The 24,598-nt window shown below is 35.4% G+C and overlaps 1 protein-coding gene across 3 annotated transcripts in view; it reads right to left on the bottom strand.

Annotated features, from left to right (window-relative positions):
* The window catches only part of Kiaa1109 (KIAA1109 ortholog), a 189,899-nt gene that overhangs the window by 48,767 nt on the left and 116,534 nt on the right, over nt 1-24,598 (bottom strand). For 2 of the 3 annotated variants that reach the window (XM_028763894.1, XM_028763876.1), the window contains exons 50-60: nt 23,784-23,834; nt 21,010-21,216; nt 19,930-20,168; nt 17,284-17,528; nt 14,771-14,876; nt 9,809-9,906; nt 8,511-8,696; nt 7,222-7,390; nt 5,178-5,389; nt 3,805-4,003; nt 711-770 (exon numbers count right to left, since the gene is read on the bottom strand). In XM_028763894.1, coding sequence (XP_028619727.1) covers nt 711-770; nt 3,805-4,003; nt 5,178-5,389; nt 7,222-7,390; nt 8,511-8,696; nt 9,809-9,906; nt 14,771-14,876; nt 17,284-17,528; nt 19,930-20,168; nt 21,010-21,216; nt 23,784-23,834 — 1,772 coding nt within the window. The remainder of the gene's footprint in view (nt 1-710; nt 771-3,804; nt 4,004-5,177; nt 5,390-7,221; nt 7,391-8,510; nt 8,697-9,808; nt 9,907-14,770; nt 14,877-17,283; nt 17,529-19,929; nt 20,169-21,009; nt 21,217-23,783; nt 23,835-24,598) is intronic. The other variant, XM_028763886.1, reaches the window with a different exon arrangement.

The following is a 24,598-nucleotide window of genomic DNA, read 5'->3' as shown; positions in this document are numbered from 1 at the left end:
CCAGAGCTAAATGGGCCCTGTTGACAGACACTGGTTCCAGTTGCTTCTTCCCTTCCCTGCCACAGCATTCTTATTTAACATCATCTGCAAATATCCTGTGAAGATCCTGGTTTTGGTTAAGCTAGTTTCGGTAGGTTGCTTTCACTTATAAATAGATAGCACTGATGAAGACATGTGTCCTCTTTCCTAGAAGGTGTGTTTGCTTACTCCCTAGCTTCCTAGCAGTGCTGGTGGAAACTGTCTTAACTTCTTAGCCCCTTGTTGTTGGGAATGGCAGGTGTCTCTTGAGATCTCTTACTCAGGAAGAATATCCAGGCTACAGCTAGAAGAGTGTCAAGGAACAGCAAGAAAAGAAAAGATCACTGGGAACATTACTGGTTGTAATCAGCTTCTATGGCTCTCAACATCCATAGAGCCTTTAAGAAAATGTAAGCTGTTAGTGCATCCTGTTCACTTTTATTGTATGAGAAATAAATGCCTGACACTGCTATCTTCTTGGTTGAGACACCACCACACTTCCAGTTACTGCCCCGCTGTTTTCCTATGCTTTACTGCCTTGAGGTATTTCTTTGATGGTATCACCATTTGATTTCTTACTCAAAAATATTTACTAGCCCCCCTAGTTACTGACAAATCAACTCCTAAATGTAGCGTTTGAGACTTCCCATCTTACTTTTACCAAACTGTTTCAAAGTGAACAGTGAACCTACCAGCTGCAGCTTGTCCTGTAGTCCTTGAACAAACCTCATAGGTGCCATCTGGAACTACACCTGCACAAGAATGAACCCAATAATAGTTGTCAATAAAAATATGCTTGTGATTAAACATGTACCACATATTTTCTCCCAAAGACAATTATATAAATATAAACAGGATTTCTAGCTCTGCTAAATTTCAATTCCTCCCCACAAAAGAGCAAACTTTGGACTCAATAGTCTTGTTATACAAAGTGAAGCGTTTAATTTTATGATTTTAGCAATTTACTCACAGTTTTGGCTTTACTTATAGCATGTAATTATTAGAGTCACACTACCTGGACATTTCTAGACAGCTTTCTACCAACCTCTAGGATTCTACACCAATTTTTGTGACATCGTGTATATACAACACACACACACATACACACACACATACACAAACACACACACACATTGTTTTTGCTGGTTCTATTTTTGGATGACAGGCTCTTGCTATGCAGCTTGGCTTGGCCTTAAAATCACAATCAAGTCTCAGGCTATTTCAAGTACTGGAATTACAGACAAGACACTAAACCTTGGAGAGAGTATTATTTTTTTATTACAAAAATTTTATATGTATGTATGTATGTATGTATGTATGTATGTATGAGCATGTGTATATACCTTGTGCAAGTGCCATAACATGAGTGAAGAGCAGAAGTGAGTTCTCTCTCCTTCTACTCTGTAGGTCCAGGGGATTATACTCACCTTATCAGCATAATGGCAAGTGCCTTAACTGGCTGAGACACTTGGCCAGCCCCATGTATAAATATTTTGAGGATGGAAGTCAATGAAAAAAAAAATGACAATTAAGAACTACTACATTTGGGTGGATCTCTGAGAGTTCTATGCCAGCCTGGTCTACGATGTAAGTTCCAGGACAGTCTAGGCTGTTACATAGAGAAACCCCCTCTCAACAACAAAACAAGAACCAATGAACTGCTATATTATTTTAGAGATAATCTGTCACTTTTGTTATCTTTTTACCAAGGATTATGAGAAAAATGGCCGACTGCTATGATGTCAACCTCACAATCTTGGATCAAAGCCTAGAAACATATTTGATTTTAAATGCAAAATGTTGTTACCACCTGGCTTTTTAACTTGGTACCTTAAACTTAATTAGTGAAGAGTATGTTGTCTTTGAAATAAATCATCTCTAAACAAAATAAGGTAAAGAAAGAATTAAGGTTACTTTCAGTAAGCCTTAATGGAAATTAAATATCAATCTAAATTTGATTAGTCCTAAGTGAAATGTTCTTCTATAACTTTGTGTGAATTCTAAATTGGTATTCATATGTCACTTAAGGTTGGAGTGACTTTCTTTTTCTAGGTTCTTTGATAATAAGTTTGTCTTTCCTTGAAAATTTCCTAGAAAGAAAAATATTCCCAACGTAGGCACACTGTCCTTTCTGAGTAAAAATCAGTTCCTTTCTTTCTTTCTTTTTGAGAAAGGTCCTTAGTGCCTCGTGTTTCAGTTCAGGCTAGCTTCACACTTGCTACATAGCTGAGGATTAGTAGGACAACCTTGAACTCCAGATCCTTTGCCCTCTTTGTATGGCAGGCTGGGATTCCAGACATGCCTACTGTGCCAATTTTCTTTGGTGCTAGAGTCCTACATCAGGGTTTCCTGAATGGTAGGCAAGCACTCTACCAATTGAGCTACACCCAGCCCTCTTACGTTCTTAAAAATACAATGCCAGCAACTGTTAAAAATGTAGTTTTCAACCTTAAAGTATGAATGTCTAACTTGTCAATTCTAAAGTAAAACAACAGGGCAAGATGTGGCTTCTGGTTAAGATAGGCTCTGGTAACCTTTTAAATCAGAACAAAGTCTACATTAATAACATTTCAAATTCAAGAATACTACAATGAAAACTCTTTAAAATTTCAATGTCATCTTTTTCTACTTCCAAATATAAAAATCACATACTAGTATCTCTCCCAATAGAAACTACAAATTATTCAATTTGTCCAATTTATCGTTTTGAATTCATATAACATATTAATAAAACAATTACTCTATTCACTCTTCCTCTAATTCCTTTCCCCAAAAACAACAGTGAGCTACAAAAGAAAATGCTCTACAAAGTCTAAATCTGGTTATTCTGAATGTCAGAGATCAGAATGCCAAGGTTCTTTATTGCTAAAAGAATATATATCAAGGTATTAAATAATGTATTCATTTTAATAATTACTGCATAATTCTAAGTTCTTGGCCTATTTCTTATATATATACTCTCTGAGATCTTTTTTTTCCCTAATTACTAGGAAAGTGGTCTATTTCCTTTCTATCCATAGTCTATTTTAATTAGTGCATGGATAACAAAAATGTCACACTCAATGTAAATCATGTTTAAATTAACCTTTGCCTTTAATTTAGAAAAATATTGTTATAATGATCTTTCAGGAAGGAGAAAATTACATCAATGATGGCAAACCACCTTCTAAAGAGTATTTGCATCATAGGATCAGCTGAAGATTTCAGTTCACCATCTTTAAGATTCTATATCTATGCACACTGCTTTGTTATAAAGAAGTGATTCTGTAATATTTCTGCTGTGATACCTAAAGATATTAAAAGTGATACAAACCTTTCTCCTTTCCAATCATCATGTACACAAACAGTAGAATTAGAGGAATTCACAACGATTCTTTCAAATCCTAGAAACTTGGGCTATGTAGATGGGTTGTTACTGTGTCAGCTATAACTAAAGCTGAAATTCTAGTTCAGTAGATTTACAATCTATTCTATGTTTATTGAGTTGGGTCTTGCAGTTACCACTCTCTTACAGATCTATGGAACAAGGATGGTTTACTTGGTCATTCAACTATAAGAAAAACCAGGCAAGTGAGCAAAACTTCAAATGTGTATAAGTCTCTCTGCCTTACAAGGCTGAAGTTATACTTTTTTACAGATGTATTTTGCTACCTTTAACTACAAAAAGGCTTATTTCATTTCTAAAGCATTCCTATATTTGAACACCCTTCAATTTTCAACAAGAGACATTTCAATTTTTTTATTTTTATAATTGTAAGCCTCATATAGAAAATAAACCAGACTCACAAGCATTCATTACTAGATCTCCACGGATTTCTGGTTTCCAGTCATCCCACGATGTCTCAAAGCCATCAGCAAAGCGAATACAAAAGTTCTTGAAATGGCCTTTGCTAACTAGAGACTCTGAGGAGCATGCAGTGATGAGAGTACTTTCAATGGTCAGCACTAGAGCAGAGCCAGTGTCCAGGTCTCCAGTGTGGTTAGACTAAAGAAACATCAGGAAATGAGGCAGAAAGTGAATTTAAAATGTTTTTTAAAGATTTATTTTCTGTGTATGAATGTTTTGCTTGCCTATACATATGTTCACAACATGCTTGTCTGGTGCCCACAGACATCAGAAGAGAGCTTCAGATCCACTGAATTAGAGTGGTTCAGATGGTTGTGGGCTACCATATGGGTGTTGGAAATTAAACCCAGGCTCTCTACAAGAGCAGTGAGTGCTCTTGACTGCTGCATCATTTCTCCAAACAGGTGGCTCCTAAAATTTAGAAATCTTTATATTCATAATAAAAATCTAGAAAGAATTAAGTCCAGAAATCTTCAATATAAAGCAATTTAGCAAATAGGTTTTAAACAATACTCAAATGAAATGCATTTTCCTTATGTACTTTTTCCTTTTTAATATGCAAAGGGCTAATATCTGTTTTTCTCTAGCCCCTGTTGAGATGGGAATACTCTCACTATGATAGTCAGTTCTTCTGTGTGTAGCTTTCCTGAACCCTCTTATCATGTCATTAAAAAGTTGCCACATCTCAACTCTTTGGACACAAACAACATACCAGTACTTCTTGAACTCCAAGTTTTTCTTAGCTCTGTTCTATCAAACAGAACCCTTAACAGTTTACTCCAGTCAGTATTAGTATCTCTGCCAGAACCTTTAAGCAATTAAAAGTGACAATGAAGGAAAACTGTAACAATAAGACATCTCTGCATGTGATTCTTACAACAATTTCTTCTTGGTCTGACAAGAGCAGACAGCATTTTCTTACTTAACTCCAAGTTCAAGTATAAACGCATTCCTGAAAACTGGCCCTAGACTATGAACAGCATCCTTTTGTCATTATTTAATATTCATACTACATTTTGTTAGCAAACTGAGATTCCTTGCCATATTACAGTTGGGGGTATTAAAGTACATTTGAAATGTCCCTTTGTTTCCACTTTATACAAAGATCAATCCAAAGATTTCTTACTTTAAAAAAAACAATAAGAAGATTCTGAAGCTTATTTGCAAAAGTAAGAATTAGGAGTTCTTCCTTGCTCAAGTTATAAACACCTCTACTTAAAATGGTTATAATCTGTACTCACAGGAATGGTGAGTAGCAATATCTAGCTTTCAATTCTGGAATAAAGCCTCCTATGTCTTGATTTTTCTGTACCTGTGCAGTATTTGTTATAGGGAGGCAAATTCCTAGATCATTCACAGTTAGCTGGAGGAAGAGAGTCCCAAAGGCCTGGGCTGATGTTTGCTGGATACCAGGGAGCATGTCTACCACTTCCTTTGTAGCCATATGAATATCCTTATGTAAAGCCATTCGTTGTTCATTCCAGTTGTCATAGGCAGCCTTATAATTCAGCCAAAACAGAACAGCTTTTGCAAATTAAGAACAGGCAGAAAGAAAACTAAGTCAATGATGCAAGTGATTTATTACAGTTAGTAAATCCCAACTACTATAAAATCCTGATAATTAATAATAATTTCTAATATAAACTACTATCAGAAAATTTTGGCTAGAATTATAATGACACTAAAATGATACAATTAATATTTTCATGGAAAAAAGAAAAGAAAGAAACAGAAAGCAAGCAACTGCCTAATAGCAACAGAAAGAAAACCCAGGTCCATTTATCCATTCAATATTATAAAATTCCTATTACACATTTGGTCCTGGTTAGAATAATAAATGCAAACAAACATGGTCTTTGGCCTTAACTGTACCGTTTATCTTTTGGGTTGGTTTGGCTGAGAAATGTCACAGGGTAATGCATTTAAACACTGTTTCCCAGCTGATGTTATTATTTGAGGGAAATTATAGGAAATGTACAAACAAGCCTTGCTGGAGAAAACAGGCAACTGGGGGTGGATTGAGTTCATAGCATTGCCCCATTAGAGTTCACTCTGGGCTTTCCTCAGTGTGGATGAGACAATCTTTTAGCTTCTTGCTGTGGCTACCAGCTGTCATGCCTCTACAGACACTATGGACTATCCTACTGCAACTCTAAGCCCAAATAAACTCTGTATCTACAAGTACCTTTGTTCACAGTTTTTTATCACACAATCAGAAAATCAAGTAATAAGTACTTACTGTTTTGAAACGTTTCTAAGGACACAGATACAATGCTAGGCATATATCTTAAAAGGATGTGATTTAGAATGGTCAAAGTCATTTGAGTTTGTTAGTAAGAAAAACATGCAAAGGAAAATCTTCATCTCAAGACAGTATGGAAGTCTAGGAATGTAAAATGGAGAACCACTAGAAGAGAAAATCCAAGAATGGTACCACACACCAGTTGAGAGTGTTTTAAGACCTGGAGAAGGATAAGGAAAGGCTACTGAAATGGGAGATATGCAGCATGAGCAAAGAGCTCAGGAAAAAAAGAAGCAGCTATTGCAGCATTGCCAAAAGGACAGTATTTAATAGTGGACGTAAACCCACTGAGAACTGAAATTTTACACATATTAGGAAGTATCCCCTAAGTGCCTCTGAAAAAGAATGTAAACATTAGTTTGTTTATCTAGTCAGCCTTCTTTCTCACTCTTTTCTGAAAGCTGCTATCTTCTCTTACACTACTGTGCTCACAAACACTCACTTCTCTCCGGTTGCAAATGTTTGTATGTAGGATTGTATGTAGGATTGTTCTAGCCCTAGGACAAGAAAATGAGTAACAGCTGATCTCATCTGCTTATCTCCTTGGCGACCTCTACATTCTAAGTTGAAACTAAAGAATTTGTTTCTCCTATAAAGAGCAAAGGAAGATACAGACTCTTTCATATAGAGGAAAAAAGATTTCTGAGTCATTTAAAGTCTATATGAACTCTTTTTGAGCAGACTACATTACTTGAGGGCAGGAACCCTGATCCTGTTATCCATTGTATCCCACTTCTAGCCAGCACACAGTAAACATTTTCAGAATAAACAAATCAATGTTTGTCAAAAATATAAACGGGTAGATAATCCAACCAAAAAACTTAGCATTTAAGATTGGAACTTGGAATAAAATAATCCTATTTATGTCAAAAGCAAAATAATAGTAAAATATGAAATGACTTTAAAAACTGTAGTTAGCAAGATTTGTCTTAGGTGCTCACATTTCAGATTTAGGAGGCATTTAGTTATCAAGCATCTGCACTGGAAAGCTATGGTAGATATATACTGAGCATGCCTACCGCCTAGAAGACAGTAAGGGCTGGTTTAAACTTACCTCTATCAAAGGCCACAGGTTGTGCATAAACAATTGGTCTATTCAGGGTAATTAGCACAGCTTCCCTATCAGAAGAACCACTGATTTCCTCTCGAAGGGCATTCCTTAAACCAATTCTAGTTTTAAAATAGGCAACTTGATGAAAATCAGAACCAGCTTCTTCATAAACCTAAAATAAAATTCAAAACTTGATAAAGTCAAACAATGGAAAATTTTACCAAAATAATTTAAAATATTATATACCACTGTTCTCCAAAACACCTACAGTATACCAAATTCAACCATTAAATGATAGATCCCTTATATTTTGTAACATAAATACTTAAAATTAACATAAAATATGAAGAACTCTGTAAAAGTAAACTTGGATCTGGGTAAAGCTCTGTGGTAAAGCTATCAAGCACAGTTACCCAACAGAGGTAAGCCTAGTGATATATTAGGTGTTTGAAATAAATAAATAAGGTTTCTCTCAAAATATGTTTCCATTTGAAAAAAAATAGTTTTGTAATTCTAATAAGAATTTGAAATAGTTAATGTAGCCACTGATTTTTTAAAACTGGCAATTAAAAATGAATTTTCAAATCAAAATTAGGTGGGACATTAAAAAGACATATTTACCCAAATTAAATTAAAACAACAAAAAATATCTCTGATAAACAGTGAAACTTGATCAGGGAACTACACTGGTTGCTGTCTTTTTCTTAAAACTTTACATATTTAACATTACACTTGAAAATTTTAAATATTCTATAGGGAAGGTGTGAACTTAATACTTTACAAATTAACTAATAAAAGCGCAAGACATTGAAATAAAAATAATGCTTAAGAAACTGAAAAATTGGGCTGGAGAGATGGCTCAGCGGTTAAGAGCACTGACTGCTCTTCCAGAGGTCCTGAGTTCAAATCCCAGCAACCACATGGTGGCTCACAACCACCCATAATGAGATTGGATGCCCTCTTCTGGTGTGTCTGAAGACAGCTACAGTGTACTCATATACTTAAAATAAATAAATAAATCTTTAAAAAAAAAAAAAAAGAAACTGAAAAATTACAAGCAAATGTTTCTACAGATTCTGGATTAGGTCTCATGAGATTGCTCTTGCACAAACTTGTAATAGGGAGTATATAGTCAGAAATGGCAAGAAATGGCAAGGTAAAATTGTAAAGGCCTAAGTAAGTTTTCATCAGAATTTACAATAAAAATTTTAGGAACTTAAATATTTCTAAAATTATAACACATAAGTTAGTTTACAGACAATAGTGCCAATAACATTATATTCTGTACAAACCTGATGTTTGACAATTTGCCCTAATGCCAGATTTAAGTCCACTTGGCATTTACCAAATAACTTCAGATAGCTGCTGCTTCCTGGTGAAGCTTTGGTTTGAAGTCGGTTTGAAAGTTCCAATTCAATCAGTCCAGTTTCAAATCTCACAGCTCTCATTGAAGGTGTGGTGGCTGTTACTTGAATACCCTAGCGATTACATGTTACAAGGAAAATAAGAAACCAACGCAGACTCATTCAAATGCAATCTTTTGAAATATGACAAAAAGACATATTTAAAGCATATACAGGATGTCCAAGGCACACATTCTTTAAATCATTATACTAGGATGCTATAGTTAATAAATTTTGTTTTAGCATTTTTATTTTTTTACAAGAGATAATTAAGATTTAAAGTATTACAGCTTTTTCTTTTTTCTCTTTGGCCATGCCCTGTCCTCCCACCTTTGGTGTTGAGGAAGAACCCATGGCTTCGCTACATTCAGAGAACTGTACATGTGGGCAAGCATTCTATCACAGCCTCCCTAAAATATTATTATTCAAAAATATTCTTGCAGAGTAAATTATAAAAAGTAATTAGAAATATCAAGTGTTCACTAGAACATAGCTAAACAAACTGTTTAAATTACAGAACATAATACAGCTTTCAGAAGATAAAGCTGATCTCAATAACCTAGTACAGAAGGGTATAGAAGTTTTTCAAAATACATGCTAATATAATAATATTGTTGTTATTATTTTATTATTATTATTATTATCATTATTACTATTATTATAGCAGTAGTTGTAATAGAAGGTCTGGGCATGATGCTGTGCATTCCTTTAACCACAGCACTGGACAGGCAGAGGCAATTGGATCTTTGAGTTCAAAACTAGCCTAGGTTATATAGTGAGTTCCAGCAAGCCAGTTAGGACTGCATAGCTGAGATTCTGTCTTTAAAAAAAAAAAAAAGAAAAAAGAAAAGAAGGAAGGAAAAAAGAAAAAAGGGAAAAAGAAAAAGGAAGGAAAGAAGGTAGGAAGCCTGATGCTTGCCCTTAAAAAACTGAGGTCTACTGATGTAGTTCAGTGAAGGCTTGCTGTAAATTCTTAAGGCTCAAAGCCCAGCAGTGTCAATATGAAAGAGAAAAAAGAGATAACAAGGACTGATAGAAGACTCAAACATTAAAGCTTTCCCTGAGCAAGCAGAATATAGTTTATTTTCACTATTTTGCAATTATGTATTATACAAATTTTCCATATAAAATATACACTAGTTAATTAGAAATCTGGTTCTAAAAGTATCACTGTTATAGAAATTTACCTTAAACTGTAAATTCAGGGAATAGAGGAGAATTTTCAGCTTATCTCCATCTGTTGTTCCATCATGTTCATTCCAGAGAGGAATAGGCTGCTCCCCACCTAGAAAAGGTTAAATACTGAAGGCCTAGAACAGCTTCCTTATCAGAAAAAATTTTGACTATATTTTGTGTATTAAAAAGAAAACCTCCAGTAAAATATTTTTTTAATGGCAATTCAATCTTCAGTTTGAGAGAAAAAAAGGAATAGTATGCATGAAGAGACAGGAACCCACATTCTTAGGATTTATGAGTAGCGGCAGAACATAAGTCCCTCGTAAGCCTGTGCAGGCTGCACGTGTCTTATACGCTAAGTGCCTACTTGCATGCTTGCAGTTTCCCTCTCTTATCAACTCTGCTCTAGAGTTACAGCATTACTCTTTCCTCTCTTCTGCTCATCATCAGGTCCTACTTTCTACCTCATATCTGGAATCCGCAATAACCTTTCTTACCCAGTCTTAATTAGTGATCATCCTTTCTGCAGTCAGCTATCAATGACTCCATCTTTCTTCCTGTCTTTATCATCCAGCTGCCACCAAAGTTTCAAGTGAGATAAATTACTAATATTTCTTAGATAGTTTAACTTCCTTCAAATAAGGCCTTTTCTGCTGCCACAGTTGGAAGCCTCATGCTAACTCATTCCAACAGATGATGTTTACATTACATTTCAGTGCAATTTCTAAACGTTAAATCACTGTTACTGTTTTTCATCATTTCAATTCTAAGCCATAGCTCTCTGGTGTTACCATTCTCTGAATTACCTTTTCTAAAGCAACTCTGGCCCTCCATCCATATTCTGTTCTTTATTCCTTGCTACATTCTCAACTAAGCAGCTGTCTGAGTGTACCCTAGTACCAAGAAGAACGAGCTACTGAGTACATGCAACGTGCAATATACTCAACTTAGTCCACACACATTAGTGTATTTACTCTTACTGTTTTTATTTTATGTCTATGAGTACACTGTAGTTCATCTTCAGACTGTAGCGGTCTCCAGACACACCAGAAGAGGGCATCAGATCATTACAGAGAGCTGTAAGTCACCATGCGGTTGCTAGGAATTGAATTCAGGACCTCTGGAAGGACAGTCACTGTTCTTAACTGCTAAACCATCTCTCTAGTTCTTACTCTTATTCTTAGTAACTCTCATTTATAATTTTTCCTTGATGTACTATTATAAAAACCTGGTCTTTCTAATGTGACGTGTTAAAAATATCCATTTCTGCTATAATTTTTACTTAACTCCACATTTATGTCACAAAGTAGAGTAGATTGAGTTCCTTGGGAGAAGCAGCATCTTAGTGCGTTCTCAGTGTCTTTCTAACTGTCAAGGGCACCTGTGCTATTTCATGATCCAACTCATCATCTTCACTCATGTCTACACCACCTTCCTCACAACAGCCATGGCATGTGTTCCTAACTTTCTTTAGGCTCCCATAATTCTTACGCCAATCACAACAAATTAACATGTCTTTCTCCTTTTGATGTTTTTTCCCCCATATTGTCTCTGTCTTTTGGAATGGCTCTATGATCAGAAAGTAGAATACGTTCAAGTCCTAGTCATCCTGATGCCATGAAGTCCTCAACGATAATATATTCACAAAGTGTGTCCTTTCTTCTTAATAATTTTAATATTTGTGTGCGCGCGCGCACGGCCATCATAATGAAGGTGTAGGTTTGCTAAGCCTAATAACTGTTATTTTCATGTGTCTTTGTAGCTTTTATCTAACTTGGAATCACATATTTTCTATCTCACAAATACTACTTAAAGGTTTTGATATCAGATCTCTTATATAGAAACACAGTTTACAAAGATAACTTATTCAGAGACAATTCCAACTTAGAAACACAAAAGTATATCATGTACTACAGAAAAAAACTCCACATACTTCAAGCAGTATTTTTAAAATACTGCCAATAAAAATGTGGGAAAGCACAGTCTGAGATACGGGAAAGCTGGAGCTGATTTGGGGGTCCCCGGGCCTGCAACGAGGCCAGGGCTGTGGGGTTTTCTGACTCTTAGACATCCAGGTGTAGCTGAGAATCGTGGAAGAGCCAAGAATAGAGTTGAGGGCCCACGGGCTGGGAATAGCATCTGGGGACAGGCTGGGGGAAAGGGGAGCTCTGCCTTGTCCCAGCGGTAACTGTCCTTAGCTTTGTGGAGACAGGCTTGGCGGCAGTTGTGCCTAGGAGTGCAGAGAGGCCTTCTACTGTGGCTTTGTAGGCAAACACCTTCTTCATGGCTGCCTGTGGCGGATCTTGATGAACGAGACAGTGCATGGTTCTAAACAGTTTATTGGCTGTTCATGGTAGAAAATGGATGCATACCATGGCATACCTACTTCTCAGGGTAGACCTGAGATTAAACACCTTTTGCAGGGAGGAATGTCTGGGAGGGGAAGCTTATTGGCTAAGGCCTCTGGACCTCTAGGTACCTCATTAGCATGGAGAACTCTTGTTTTGGGCCTATGTGACCATAGGACACATTTCTTTTATATGAGGAGCATGGCACACGTTCCAGGCCAGGAATCTGGCAGGGAGAGGGGAGTCGCCTAATTCTCAGGTGTGTGCCCACCGAGTCTCCGGGTCTCAACCTGCTCTAGCTTACCAAACTTCCTGGCATGGTTTTACATCTCACAAGGTAGTGTAGTAGTGAAACAGATGAAAACAAAGCATAATGACATGTATGTAAAGTGCAAGAATGAAGACTATTACTTTCCATGATAACTTATAAAAATTAATAAAAAAATATAAAGAAAAATAGATATATACATAAATACTTATGTATTTATCCAGGACTGGGGAGATGGCTCAATGGGTAAGACTGATTGCTATGGATATAGAAGGACTGGGGTTTGGATCTGTAGCATTCATGTAAACATGAGAGTAGTCATTCTTCCTGGAAAACCTATGTAAGTCATGAAAGCTCTAAGTTATACAAGACATACAGAAGTATATATATGCATATACATGTGCATATACATATATAATATAAAATTCTAAGGTCAAAGTACAATAGTTTGATATTAAACCTCTACTCAAATTATTGTTAACTTATTTATCTGTTCTTAGTTACACTGATTTAAAAGGACAAAAATGGGCATCTAATCAAGGCTTACTTAAAAGAGCTTAGTTTTGCCCAAACTTTATTACATAGCAGTTAAAGGACTAAACCGGACTTAACACACCTTTGGCTGCCCAATAATTACACTCTGATGCCTATACTAATGTGGACAGAGGGATTCAAAGGTGCAGTTGGTCTTTTGCCTTCCAAGATCAATACCTATTGCAGCCCTGATGAGTCACCTGTTTTTTAAAGAGGCCATGAAGACCCTACCACATAGATTATAATATCCATTCTACAAAGATCAATACAGAGGGAAATCTTCCTCTATGTTTCCATGTGAAGTCCTGTGTCCAGTAAGGCCTTTGGCTTTTCCTCATATAGATAGAACAACTGACCAGAGGGCCTCCTGAGCACAAGTAATCCTTAAGGACCAGACCATACATGTCCATCAAAATAACAATAAAGTGATTAATTCTGGCCACCTGCAAAGTCTTAAGCACGCAGAAGAAAAATATAACCAAAGTTAAAACAATTGAAAATAATATAATAAAACAATGGGCTTCATCAAATTAATGTCCTTAATTAAAGGATTCTTATATTTTTCTAAATCACATACTTTTTTGTATATTTGATAATTTTGCATATATCTCCTTTGCTTTAAAAGATCTACAAAATAAGAGTAAAAACATGCCAAAGACTACCATCTCATTGGTGAATGGCTTTACAGATGGATCTCTGTAGTAAAACCCTGTTAAATCTACTATAATCTTAGTTGTAATGCTCTTTTCTAGACCTTGTTTATTCAACCACTGTCTTAATTTTGTCTATACTCATTTACAGTTGACTCATATTCACATAGTCCTGAGATGATATAGCTCTGGGTCCCTTTGACTGTTCTCCCATGCTTGGAAGTCGTTAAGAGTCTCTCTAATTCCCTTCTATTTCTTCTCTAATCTCCCAATGTTTGTTGGAAGCAGCCAGACTGATTCAACATCCATCTTCTAAATGGTTTCAGGGTCTCAACCCATGAGGAGAGAATGTTAGATGGACAGGCATTATTATCAGGCTTGGAGGCCTCTGGGAAAGGACTCAACCCTTAAAATGTCCTCTTCCAAAGTTTTCAACACCAGAAACTGCCTCCAAACTGTGATGGGGATGCTGATCTTGACAGCAGAGAATTACATGAACAACATCTACCCATGGAAACAAAAAAATGTTAACCATGGTCATTTTGAACTTGACCTAGAGTCCTGGCACATGCAGCTCTGCAAACCTCACAGCTGGCCATGAGAGTTGTCCACTTACTGCCTACATTCTTTCATTTGCTACTCACCATTTCTTTGGTCACTCCTAGAAAAAGCCCATCTCTGGCCAAAAAGGAAATTTCATCCTCCTTCCCTGCTTCCCTCCCTGTCTGCCCTACAACTACTCCAGCTTGTAAGTGAATGGTGGGCTTTGATTCTTATACATAACTGCCTCCACTCCTCTAATTCGCCAAAGCAACAGGTTTTCTTTGTTGAAATAAAGGACCCTACTGTCTTCAAAAACAACAACTGGTGAGCTCCAGGTTCAATGAGAGACCCCAGCTTAAGAAAATAAGATAAAGAAAATAATTGAAACTAGCTGACAATCTCTTTTGCTTTCTGAATATGTATCTTCTCTCTCTCTCTCCCTCTCTCTCCCTCTCTCTCCCTCTCTCTCCCTCTCCCTTCCCCCCCTCTCTTTCTCTCTCCCCTTTCTCTCTCACACACATACTAGTTATCAATATAATTTTCATGTCACTTATGTCTTATCTTAGACCATGAAACCCCATATGACAAATAAAAGTAGAAACTTGCAACCCTAGCCCCAGACAGTCTTACCAGACACCTTCTGTATTACTTCATTCACTTCCTTCATGAACACCTTCTGTACAAACACCAAGTGGTTTAGAAGATCTGTTGTGAGATTGTGTTCAAAGGAACCAACCTGCCAAACAAAATCAGAGTGTGAGATTGTACTGCTGAGTATGTTAGCTCTGCTTTTCTTTAAAGCCAATCACCCAAAACTTTAGGAAAAGGAGATAATTATCTACATAGTATATAAAAACAAAGCACTGAAAATAGGCTTAAAAGTATTCGTTTCCAATGACCATTTCTATTATATGCTTAAAATATAGTGACTAAAAACAGAAACTCCAAACAGCACACTGTAGGTCTCAGGATTATAAGAGAGTAAATAATCAAATCACATAACTAATCCAATTGTATGTAGCTCGTGTCTTGTGATTAGTACAAAAGTACAAGTTTCTGACAAAAATTAAGTCAGTAAACAGACGAAGTAGAAAGCAACTTTTAATTAAGTGACCATAACAGAAAACACAGATTCAAGCACTCTATGATTAAAGCAACTACTTCTATCATTGTTATATGGCTCATATTTTGATCAAAAATTAGTAGAGCAAATAGATTTGTCACCTTTGATGAAAAATCACAAAAAGCTTAAGTATATCAGGAGGCACTTAAAATATTGTTATTACTTTTTACTTATGTGTCTTGTCTGTATGTGGTATTGTATACTTGAGTGCAGATGCTTGCTGAGATCAGAGGTGTAACATTCCTATGGGGCTGGTGGTGAGTTGCCTTGAAGTGGTACTGGGAGCTGAACTTATTTTATTTATGAGTGAGTGTGTGCTTACTCCTTCTGGGAGATCAGTATATGTTATTAACCACTGAGATGTCCCTCCTTTTATCTTGCACAGAAAAGTACAAATAGGAAAAAAATGAGTTTAAATGTGTCTATTTTAGGTCTATTTCAAAATAGGCAATCTTGATATTAACAACTTTAAATGCTTTGAAATTAATATGTTACTTTTCTTTTGGTATAAATTCTTCTTTTTTAGTATCTGACATTAATAAAGAATTACACCATACATTGCTTTAGATTTACTTTCTTTGAATCAAAGCATTATTAACAATATTGCTCAACTAGTTTGGGCTACTTATTTTTCTATGTGGAAAGCATACATGCAATATAAAAATGTCCTAATTCAATCTTAGGATTCTTTTTTTTTTTTTTTTTTTTTTTTTGCAGTTTCCAAGTAATTTTATTCAGAATTTTGTGTTTGTTTCCTGAATCAATAAATACTATAGAAAACAATGTAAAAATGGCTACTATTTTCTCTCCCCTGCTCCCCTCACCTGGGGACAATTCCCTGGACAACCTCATTAAGGGGTTTTCCCTGTAGATTTGGTTCAGCAAATGAGGCCAGCCATGTTTTAGCCCCTAGAGACTCACTTTTGGAGATTTGGCTGGGGTAAGGAAAGCCTTTAGGAACGAAGTGACTAAGTTAGGGAAATGCATTAGTGTTTGGGGGGAACAAACTTAGGATTCTTAAAAGCTTGTGTACTTTGGGTATATTTGTTTTTACATACAGAAATCTCAACTCCTGGCCTGGCTAGGTGGACTGCTGGGCAAAGAAGCTTAGCATGCAAACCTAAATTCTTGAGTTTTGTCCCTACAACCTAGGTAAAAGTAGAGGCAAAGAACAAACTCCACAAGGGTGTCAGATGATTTCCCTATGTGTACCGTGGCATCCCACTTTCAACCACAAATCAGGGACACATATACACATTCACTCATAAATAAAATTAAAAACTAAAAGAAATTACAACTGTTAGGTACTAAAGAAAGCCCAGTCTGGAAAAGGTATATCAGACTTAAATGTGTCTCCTCCAATTACAGTATTTCCATCAAAAACTCAAAGAGCTTTCTTAAAGATTTTCAAAATGAAACAGGTGCGTCATGCTTTTTAAGCTTTTGACAGTTATACATAGAGGTGAAAGTAATGAGGCAGACAGGAGTGCTAGCTTTTACCATTATCTTAAATAATAAATGAGTCTGTTTATTTATTTACCTTTCCACATGACCTTTAGATCATGATTAATAGTTGTTTTAATTCATATAACTTAATAAAACTCAGTCCCACTACACACACTTTAAAAAGAGAAGAGGTACATTTACCTCAAAGTTAATTAAAGGACTACAGAAGTAAATATATAAACCGCTTGATGTGAGCTTTTATTCTCTTTTTATCAAGTAAACCATAAAAATATGCCAAATTGAACTTTAAATTTAACATATAAAATAAAAATTAGCAATTAGTACATTGTTTCAAAAAGCATGTTTCAATAAAAGACAGAGAAGGGAGGTAATCAAGAGACAAACACACATCCTTTCTCTTGAAATTCAGTAGATTAGCCTTCTGTAGGAACAAATAATTTAACATTTAACCTTCAAAGTTTGGACCATCATGTATTTGGTATCTAAATCTTAAAAAACTTATAAACCTTAAAAAACTTATAAACTGCAAAAAGTAATTCGAAAGTAAACTTACTTCTGCCACACAACGTAGATAATTCCCTTGTAAATAGTACCCTTGTTTAGAAGGCAGTTCATCTATACTCCACACTTGATCTGAGTAACTATCATGTTCTTCCATAATGTATTTCCCCGACATGGTGACAGGTGGAAGGTTAAGACTTGCAGAAGGAGGAATAGTGGACATATCCGTCGCAGAAACTTTTGAAGTAAAACGTAATCTGTGATTTGGTAATTCAAATGTAAACCTTGTCTGTGCACCTGAAAGAAGTAAGGACCATTACAGCTGTACAGCATACAATAATATCACTTTTACAAAAATGATGTCTAAGAAAAAACATTTTGTTATTCCACAGTTTATGTTGATATACATAAAAGTAATATTTAAAATTTACATATGAGTTACTCCATACCTTTAAACAAGTACACTTAATAAAAAGAATTAGTCAGCAAGTACGATTAAGCCAGCAGATGCCTACTGCCAACATCGTATCAGGTGCAGAGACACTTACAGATTCTGAATTATGACAGAAGAGAACAGAAAGAAACTGCCCTTCACGTAGAGAAGCTTATACTACAACAAGATAAAGCAACTCAAGTTAAAAAAAATCCCAAATTCTGAAACATTAAACACACATTCCTGTAACCTTAACAACTACTAAGAGACCAAGTAATATGTTACAGTTTAATTTAATATTTTGTTTATTTTTAAGCCCTCTATGTGACAAAGAGTTGGTCAAATATTATCGTAGAATTAATTTCATTATTTTACTGTTATTGTTCAGCTGACTGTGTGGGTATGAAGAATTGGCAGAAGATTGTCATCAACTATAATATTGCTCAGGACATAGGTAATATATATACACTCAAGTTCCTCTCATAAACAGAAAATACTGCTCTCCAACTACAACACCTTTGAGATGGTCACAAAAGCTCCTCTTATACCTATTACAACCAAGTCTATCTTTGACTAGCTCCTGGAAGTTGCAGGAGGTAGTGTCTTCTTCTGCTACCTCCCTTGCCAGTATCACTAAATAAAAACATTCAGATCAAAGCAATTCAAGGCCACAGTTGCTACTCATCTGTTGTCATGAATATGTCACTCTTTTACTGGCTCTGTCCTTTTTCTTCATTTACAGAATTCTGAGTTCTTGTTTGGCAATTCAACAAGATATCTACTCTTAGATATTCTACTTTTTCAACTCAAAAGTATCTATTTGGCATGCTCTTTCCATTAGCTTATGGACTCCAGTAGACTTCAAAATGAGCAAATTACCCAGTGTATTGATAGAACTGGGCTCTGATATATGAAAGTCCATGTTTTCTAACGTTGCCATATCCAAAAGCTCAACTTACCTTGCTTCTATTTCTGGTAATATAAAGATTGAAATATTCAGAAAACTATTTTAATAAACTCTGAAAAGTAGAGAGTAGTAATACATATATCCTTAATATAATATTGTACTTGAGTAAGTTTATTAGTGCTTTAAAAATTAATGTACTATGTTAAAACAAAAAAGGGAAAAAGACACTTTTATTTCAATAGGCATAGAAGAAGGTATTTGTATTTAGACATCAATTTTTTTTTTTACAGAAATTTCACAGTAGAGTAGGAAAACAATCCTTTTGTTAACATGACAAAGGAAATATATGAAAAACCTAAGCAGTTATCATTAATTTTGTAATAATTAAAATTTTAATAATTAAAATCATTAATAAAATGATGATTACTACGCCTTAAAAACTGGAATTAAGACAAGGCCAAACCAATAAAGGAGATTAAACCATTTTATAAATGGGGGAAAAGGCTGGTAAGATGTTGGGAGGGTAATTCTGAGGTGCTTGGGAGAAGTTCCTCTTAGACCAAGGTCCTCTTACAACCAAATCTATAAGGGAATAATGGAAGTGGATGTGATCAAAATGCAATGTATATGTATACTAACACCAAGTCTTGGGTCTCTGTGGAAAAACATTGAAACAGATGGCTATAAGCTATTGTAAACAGGCAGCTTTTGTGGAAATTTACAAGCCTGAGTAGTCATAGACCTTGTAAATAGGCAGCCTTGGCAGACAATACCAACTTAGATAAGGACAAGTGAGTCATAGGCAGAGTCATAATGACTTGTCCCCTGAACCCTCACCCAGATGATACCTTGTTCTGAAGATATCTGTATTCTCCCTGAACACCCATGCTCTGGTGTCATTCCCTTCCCCACATCCTGCCTTTTTGTGTTTATAACCCCTGTGTGAATAAGTAAAAATTACGATTTGATTTAAAAAAATAAATAAAAATAAATAAATAAATAAAATATAACGTATAGATGAATGAAATTATAAAAAACTAGATGAATAAAATTTAGAAAAAACATTATTGACTTTAAGTGATCGAATACTTCAATTTTTAATTTTGTTCTTTGCTTTTTAAGAGGGTCTCACTATGTAGTTTAGCCTGGCCTGGGACTTACTATGTAGTCTAGGCTTGTCTCAAACAGATATCCACTTGTCTCAGCTTCTCTAATGCTAAGATTAAAGGATATACCACCATGCCTGGCTATTAAGATTTTTAATATCATATTTTAAAGAATTATAACTTTTCATCAAAATATTACTTTCTTTTCAAAATTATTAATTTTTCATGGTTGAACTTAAAATTCCATGTTACCTGTCATCCCATGGCTTCTCATTCTCCCCATCTTGTACTCTGCCTTCAGCGACGGCAAGAGTGCTGCTCCAATGGCTATGCCGTCTAACATTGCGCTGAACTTGAGAACAATAGGCTTCTTCTCTAAGCCTTCTGGGAGTTGAGGAAATTCATTTGTTTCAATAGGAGTTTGATTAACACTTGTTGGGGTTTTTTCAGAAGGCAGTGGGGTTGCAATATCTTCTTTCATAGGCTGTGGGCTACAAATCAAAACACACATGCACCCCATAAAACTATCAGAAACTATTACTAGGTTTCTCAGTGGAAAATAGCTAACAAACAATGATGATCTAGAAAAGCAGACAGAGCAGTAACTTAAGCCATCATTTATCAACATGAAAACTAAAGACCTGGATAAAACAACTATGGAAAACAGATATCAGTTTCTGAGACTCTCAAGGAACTATTTCATCACTTCATAGGATGGGGAAAAGGAAGCATGTGCGTGTGTGCGCGTGCACAGGAACAGGCACACACACACACACACACACACACACACACACACACACACGTCAGAAAAGCCGTTGCTATGAATAGTGGACCATGCACAGGAAATAAAAGTTACTGTGCAAAGGTCTGACTGACTGCCCTTTAAGATGCTACGTGACACGTAGTCTGTTTCAAAATATACAGTAACCTCACGTTAAAGGAGTACGCAAAACCACGCATGCTATTAATGACTGCTGCAACCTCTTAAATTTAAACAATGACCGAAAGTTCTAGAATTCATTAATTTGCTTTTTATTGGAATTTATTGTGATGCCAATAAATCTCTAGAATTTCTTAAACTTGATGTTTACATTTCAAATTTGGTACTGGACAATGTGATCTAATAATTTATTGGCCATTGTGATACAATACTTTAATGATACGTACTATGATTCTCCCATGATGTGATTTGAATACTCTCTACCAGCTCCAATACCGTGATACTCAATGTTCACAGTAACTGCTCATTTTTACAACCCTTTGTTATCATAGCAAAAATAAAAGGTATATTTTATTGTATAGTCACAGAATATAAAAAGGAAAATAACTCACGCTGTGGAAGGTTGTCTAATAAGGTCTGAGATCTGTTTGGACAGTTGGTGAGAACTCCGAACCATCATGCTGTGTAGAGTGGCAGGGTGCTGAGGAATGTTGATGCTGATAGCGCCTACTTTGAACACTGCAGCATTGTTTGTCTTCAGCCCTCTCTGGGCACTGTAGAGGGCTTGCGACTTGGCTATACTACATTTCACCACAGTTCTAGAAACAGAGGAAGAAGACTATTAAAACATAGGCAAATAAAAAGTTTTGAAAAAAATACCAAGAACGTAAGATACTCTTACTCAGAGTTAGGAGGAGAGCATTAATGTGTCAAAACATACTCTAAAAGATATGTTATTTTAAAAGATATTAAGATATTTTATACTGCATTGAAAAGTCTATTATTTCTTTAGCATATACAAATATGTAAGTAAAAGCAGAAACATCAGCAATTGTTATGTATGCACACGAAAAAAAATTTACTTTAATTTTTTTTCTCACTTAGAACCTCTTTTTTCTTCCAGTTTAGTTTTGGGATCTAAAGAGAGACAACCTCTGCATACAAAAAGAAAAGATCTATTTATGTACTTCTAAACTGCTAAAAAACTAAACAAATTATTGTAATAATCATCTACTCTGTTAAAAGAAACTGAAGACATAGGCTTGCTTTATAAAGGCCTCACTGCTTGAGCTCAGGAAAAAGAAGCATGAAGAGGCCCTGGTGTTGTGAAGCATGAAAGTAGTTGAGACCAAAGGTACAGTAAATCTGGTGGAGCTCTGCAAGCTGCACCATCCACGAATCTTTAGCCTGTCTTTATGGACATCTGCCATGAACTTTTCACATACACTGGGCATACCAAACATGCTGCAAATTTTTAGTCATCTTTTAAAGAAAACCATTTCTTCCTTGAATAAAACTTGAAAGATACATGTTATATGGTTTAAACTAACTTCTAGTTTAATTTGATCAATGCAGAATCATCGTGGTGTTTAACTCACTGGAATGCCTTTATCCACACCATAAAGTTTACTGATGCTTACTGAATAGCAGTGAGCACTGGACTTTTATTAGTTCTCTACCACACAGCAAAAGTATAAGTTGAAAAACAAACAATATATCTTTCTAATTTTTCACATCTATCTTTATAACCTGTAGCAGCCTGATTAACTATCACTTGGATTTCATAAGCAGACATGTAAAACTTAATTCTCAATTTAAACTAAAATTCAGAATAGAAAGCTAACAGGGTTGACTGACTGCAGAATACTAAGGTATTCAGTGGAAATTCTTATTGAAGAACTTGAAGATCTGGCCTGCCCAGTAGTGGGTCTTATTTATACTGTAATCTTTCCAGTCTTATACAAATCTAGAAGCTCTGCCTCAATCTCTACACCCCTGACTCTAACTTGCTGCCTTGAACTAGCTCTGAACTTAAAAGATGAAGGATGGTGGAGAAGTTTAATTTACATAACTCGTTCTATGCTACCTCAAAGCAGTTTGCTTGAAAATTTCTACAACAGAAATGTGGAATGGTCCGGGCAGTGGTGGTGCACGCCTTTAATCCCAGCATTTAGGAGGCAGAGGCAGGCGGATTTCAGTGAGTTCCAGGACAGCCAGGGCTATACAGAGAAACCCTGTGTCAAAAAACAAAAAACAAAAAAACAAACAAACAAAAAAGAAATGTGGAATGTGTTGAATGAATATATATTATTTAGTCAAATGATGAAAGACAGAATTTCCTTCCCACTCAGCAATTGTATTATACATGACTGTCTCTCTTAACAGAAAACCTGAGAATTGAACAAGGTGGCCGAATGTAATGATATCGAAACAAAGACCACCTGTTAATTTGCCATTGCTGCCTTCCTGGAGCCTTTTTAGTACATAATACTCAACCCCACAAGTAATTTTCTCACAAATGTGATCTTTAGCCACTAAAATTCTTCTTTCTAAAGTTAATACTGAGTTTTATTTATTTATTTATTCGGTTAAATATCCAGAGAACTCAGTAAATAAAAAGAAAAAATATTTCTGGGTACTGTCTGAGTAGATTTAAATGTGGTTGTTTTGCTTTTCTGTTCATAAGAAGACAATGTTACATGGGTTATTTTTCAGAAATAAAATTAAATTTCTATTACTTTTAGTTGGTCAATGAAGTGAAATTGAACATAATCCCAACAAATGACTTTGAACTGATGATGTTTTATCTATGGCTTGTTATAAACAATGAAACAAATTTCACAAAATCTGATAATCTTAACAGCAGGAAACCTATAATATATAGATTACTTACCTATTCAATAATTTAAAATTTATTTTTAAAATGTCCAAAGGCATAACTAATGCTAAGTTAAATGATAATGTGACATGGTGACAGATTCATGTGGTGAACATCTATACACATTTCTCAAGTACAGCTAATTGCAAACATATGCAGTAGTTTAAATTAAAATATTCCAAACACAAATGCACATATAGTAAAAGCCATAGATAAAACAACAAATTTTCCATTAAAAACGAAATTATAAAGTTGAAACATGCAGATGTTAGTTTTTAAAAATTACTTTTTAATTAAAAAAACCTCACCAAGTGTAAAATTCCATTATGATATCAAATAATAATATGCCCACAGAAGCACAACAAAGTCTACCTTACCTAAGAGATAGCCCTCACTTAGGCTTGACTAATAGAACTTGAGATGGTAACTATACACATCCCATGAAGATAATATAAATACAATACAATACAGTATTAATCACAAGCTGTGAAAAAGAATATGACATACAGAAATTCTTGTTTGGCTGTACTTGTAGGAGATGTAGGAAAATCCTCCAATCTACAGATGCAGATTCAAGAGAAAGCAGGAAAACAAAAAGGAAGCAAATCAGCATTCACATGTACGTTAGTTACAACAGGACTGCAAATCAGGAAGCTTTATTAATGTCCAGCTCTTAAATTTTTCTTTCAAATGACATTTTGAAACTACTTTCCCCCATTCTATTTCATTTTAATTGCAGTTGGAAATGCTGAAGAATAAATCCAAAGAGTATTAACAAAATATCTTAAGACTAAGAGTTTGACAGTAACAAAGGAGTAACTTCTACATTTCAAATAAAGCTGATAAGGGGGAAAGATAAGAAATATCAATTCTATATTATTTAAAACCTCATTTTATAATGTTAAGTTCTACAAGCTGAGTGACTGAAGTCATTCTCCTAAGAGGTAGTACAGACAAGGAGATACAAGAAAACATCACGACTTGGGACATCTAAGGGAATCTGGCTCAGAGTCAGTGAACAATCACCAATGCTTTCTGTGATGGGTTTCTGCAGATGAACAAGGAAGATGGAACCAGTGCAGTTTGGGGCTCTTTTGACCATTTTAAATAGTTTATGCTGACACTTGGATCTTTCTAAATCTTACTTTTTATTCCATAAAGTGGGGATAAAAGTCACCTCAGCATACAGAGTTACAAGGAGGATTAAGTAAATGAACGAATATTCAGTTCCTGGACTCCAATAGGGATTTCATACATCCTGCTGCTTGTCCACAATGAACGTGAGAACTCTGTTTTAAGCATGGGAATTTCCTGATATCTCT

Source organism: Grammomys surdaster, unplaced genomic scaffold, assembly GCF_004785775.1.
Source record: "Grammomys surdaster isolate TR1022 unplaced genomic scaffold, NIH_TR_1.0 62, whole genome shotgun sequence".
Taxonomy (NCBI): domain Eukaryota; kingdom Metazoa; phylum Chordata; class Mammalia; order Rodentia; family Muridae; genus Grammomys; species Grammomys surdaster.
This window is presented reverse-complemented; position numbering and strand designations above follow the sequence as displayed.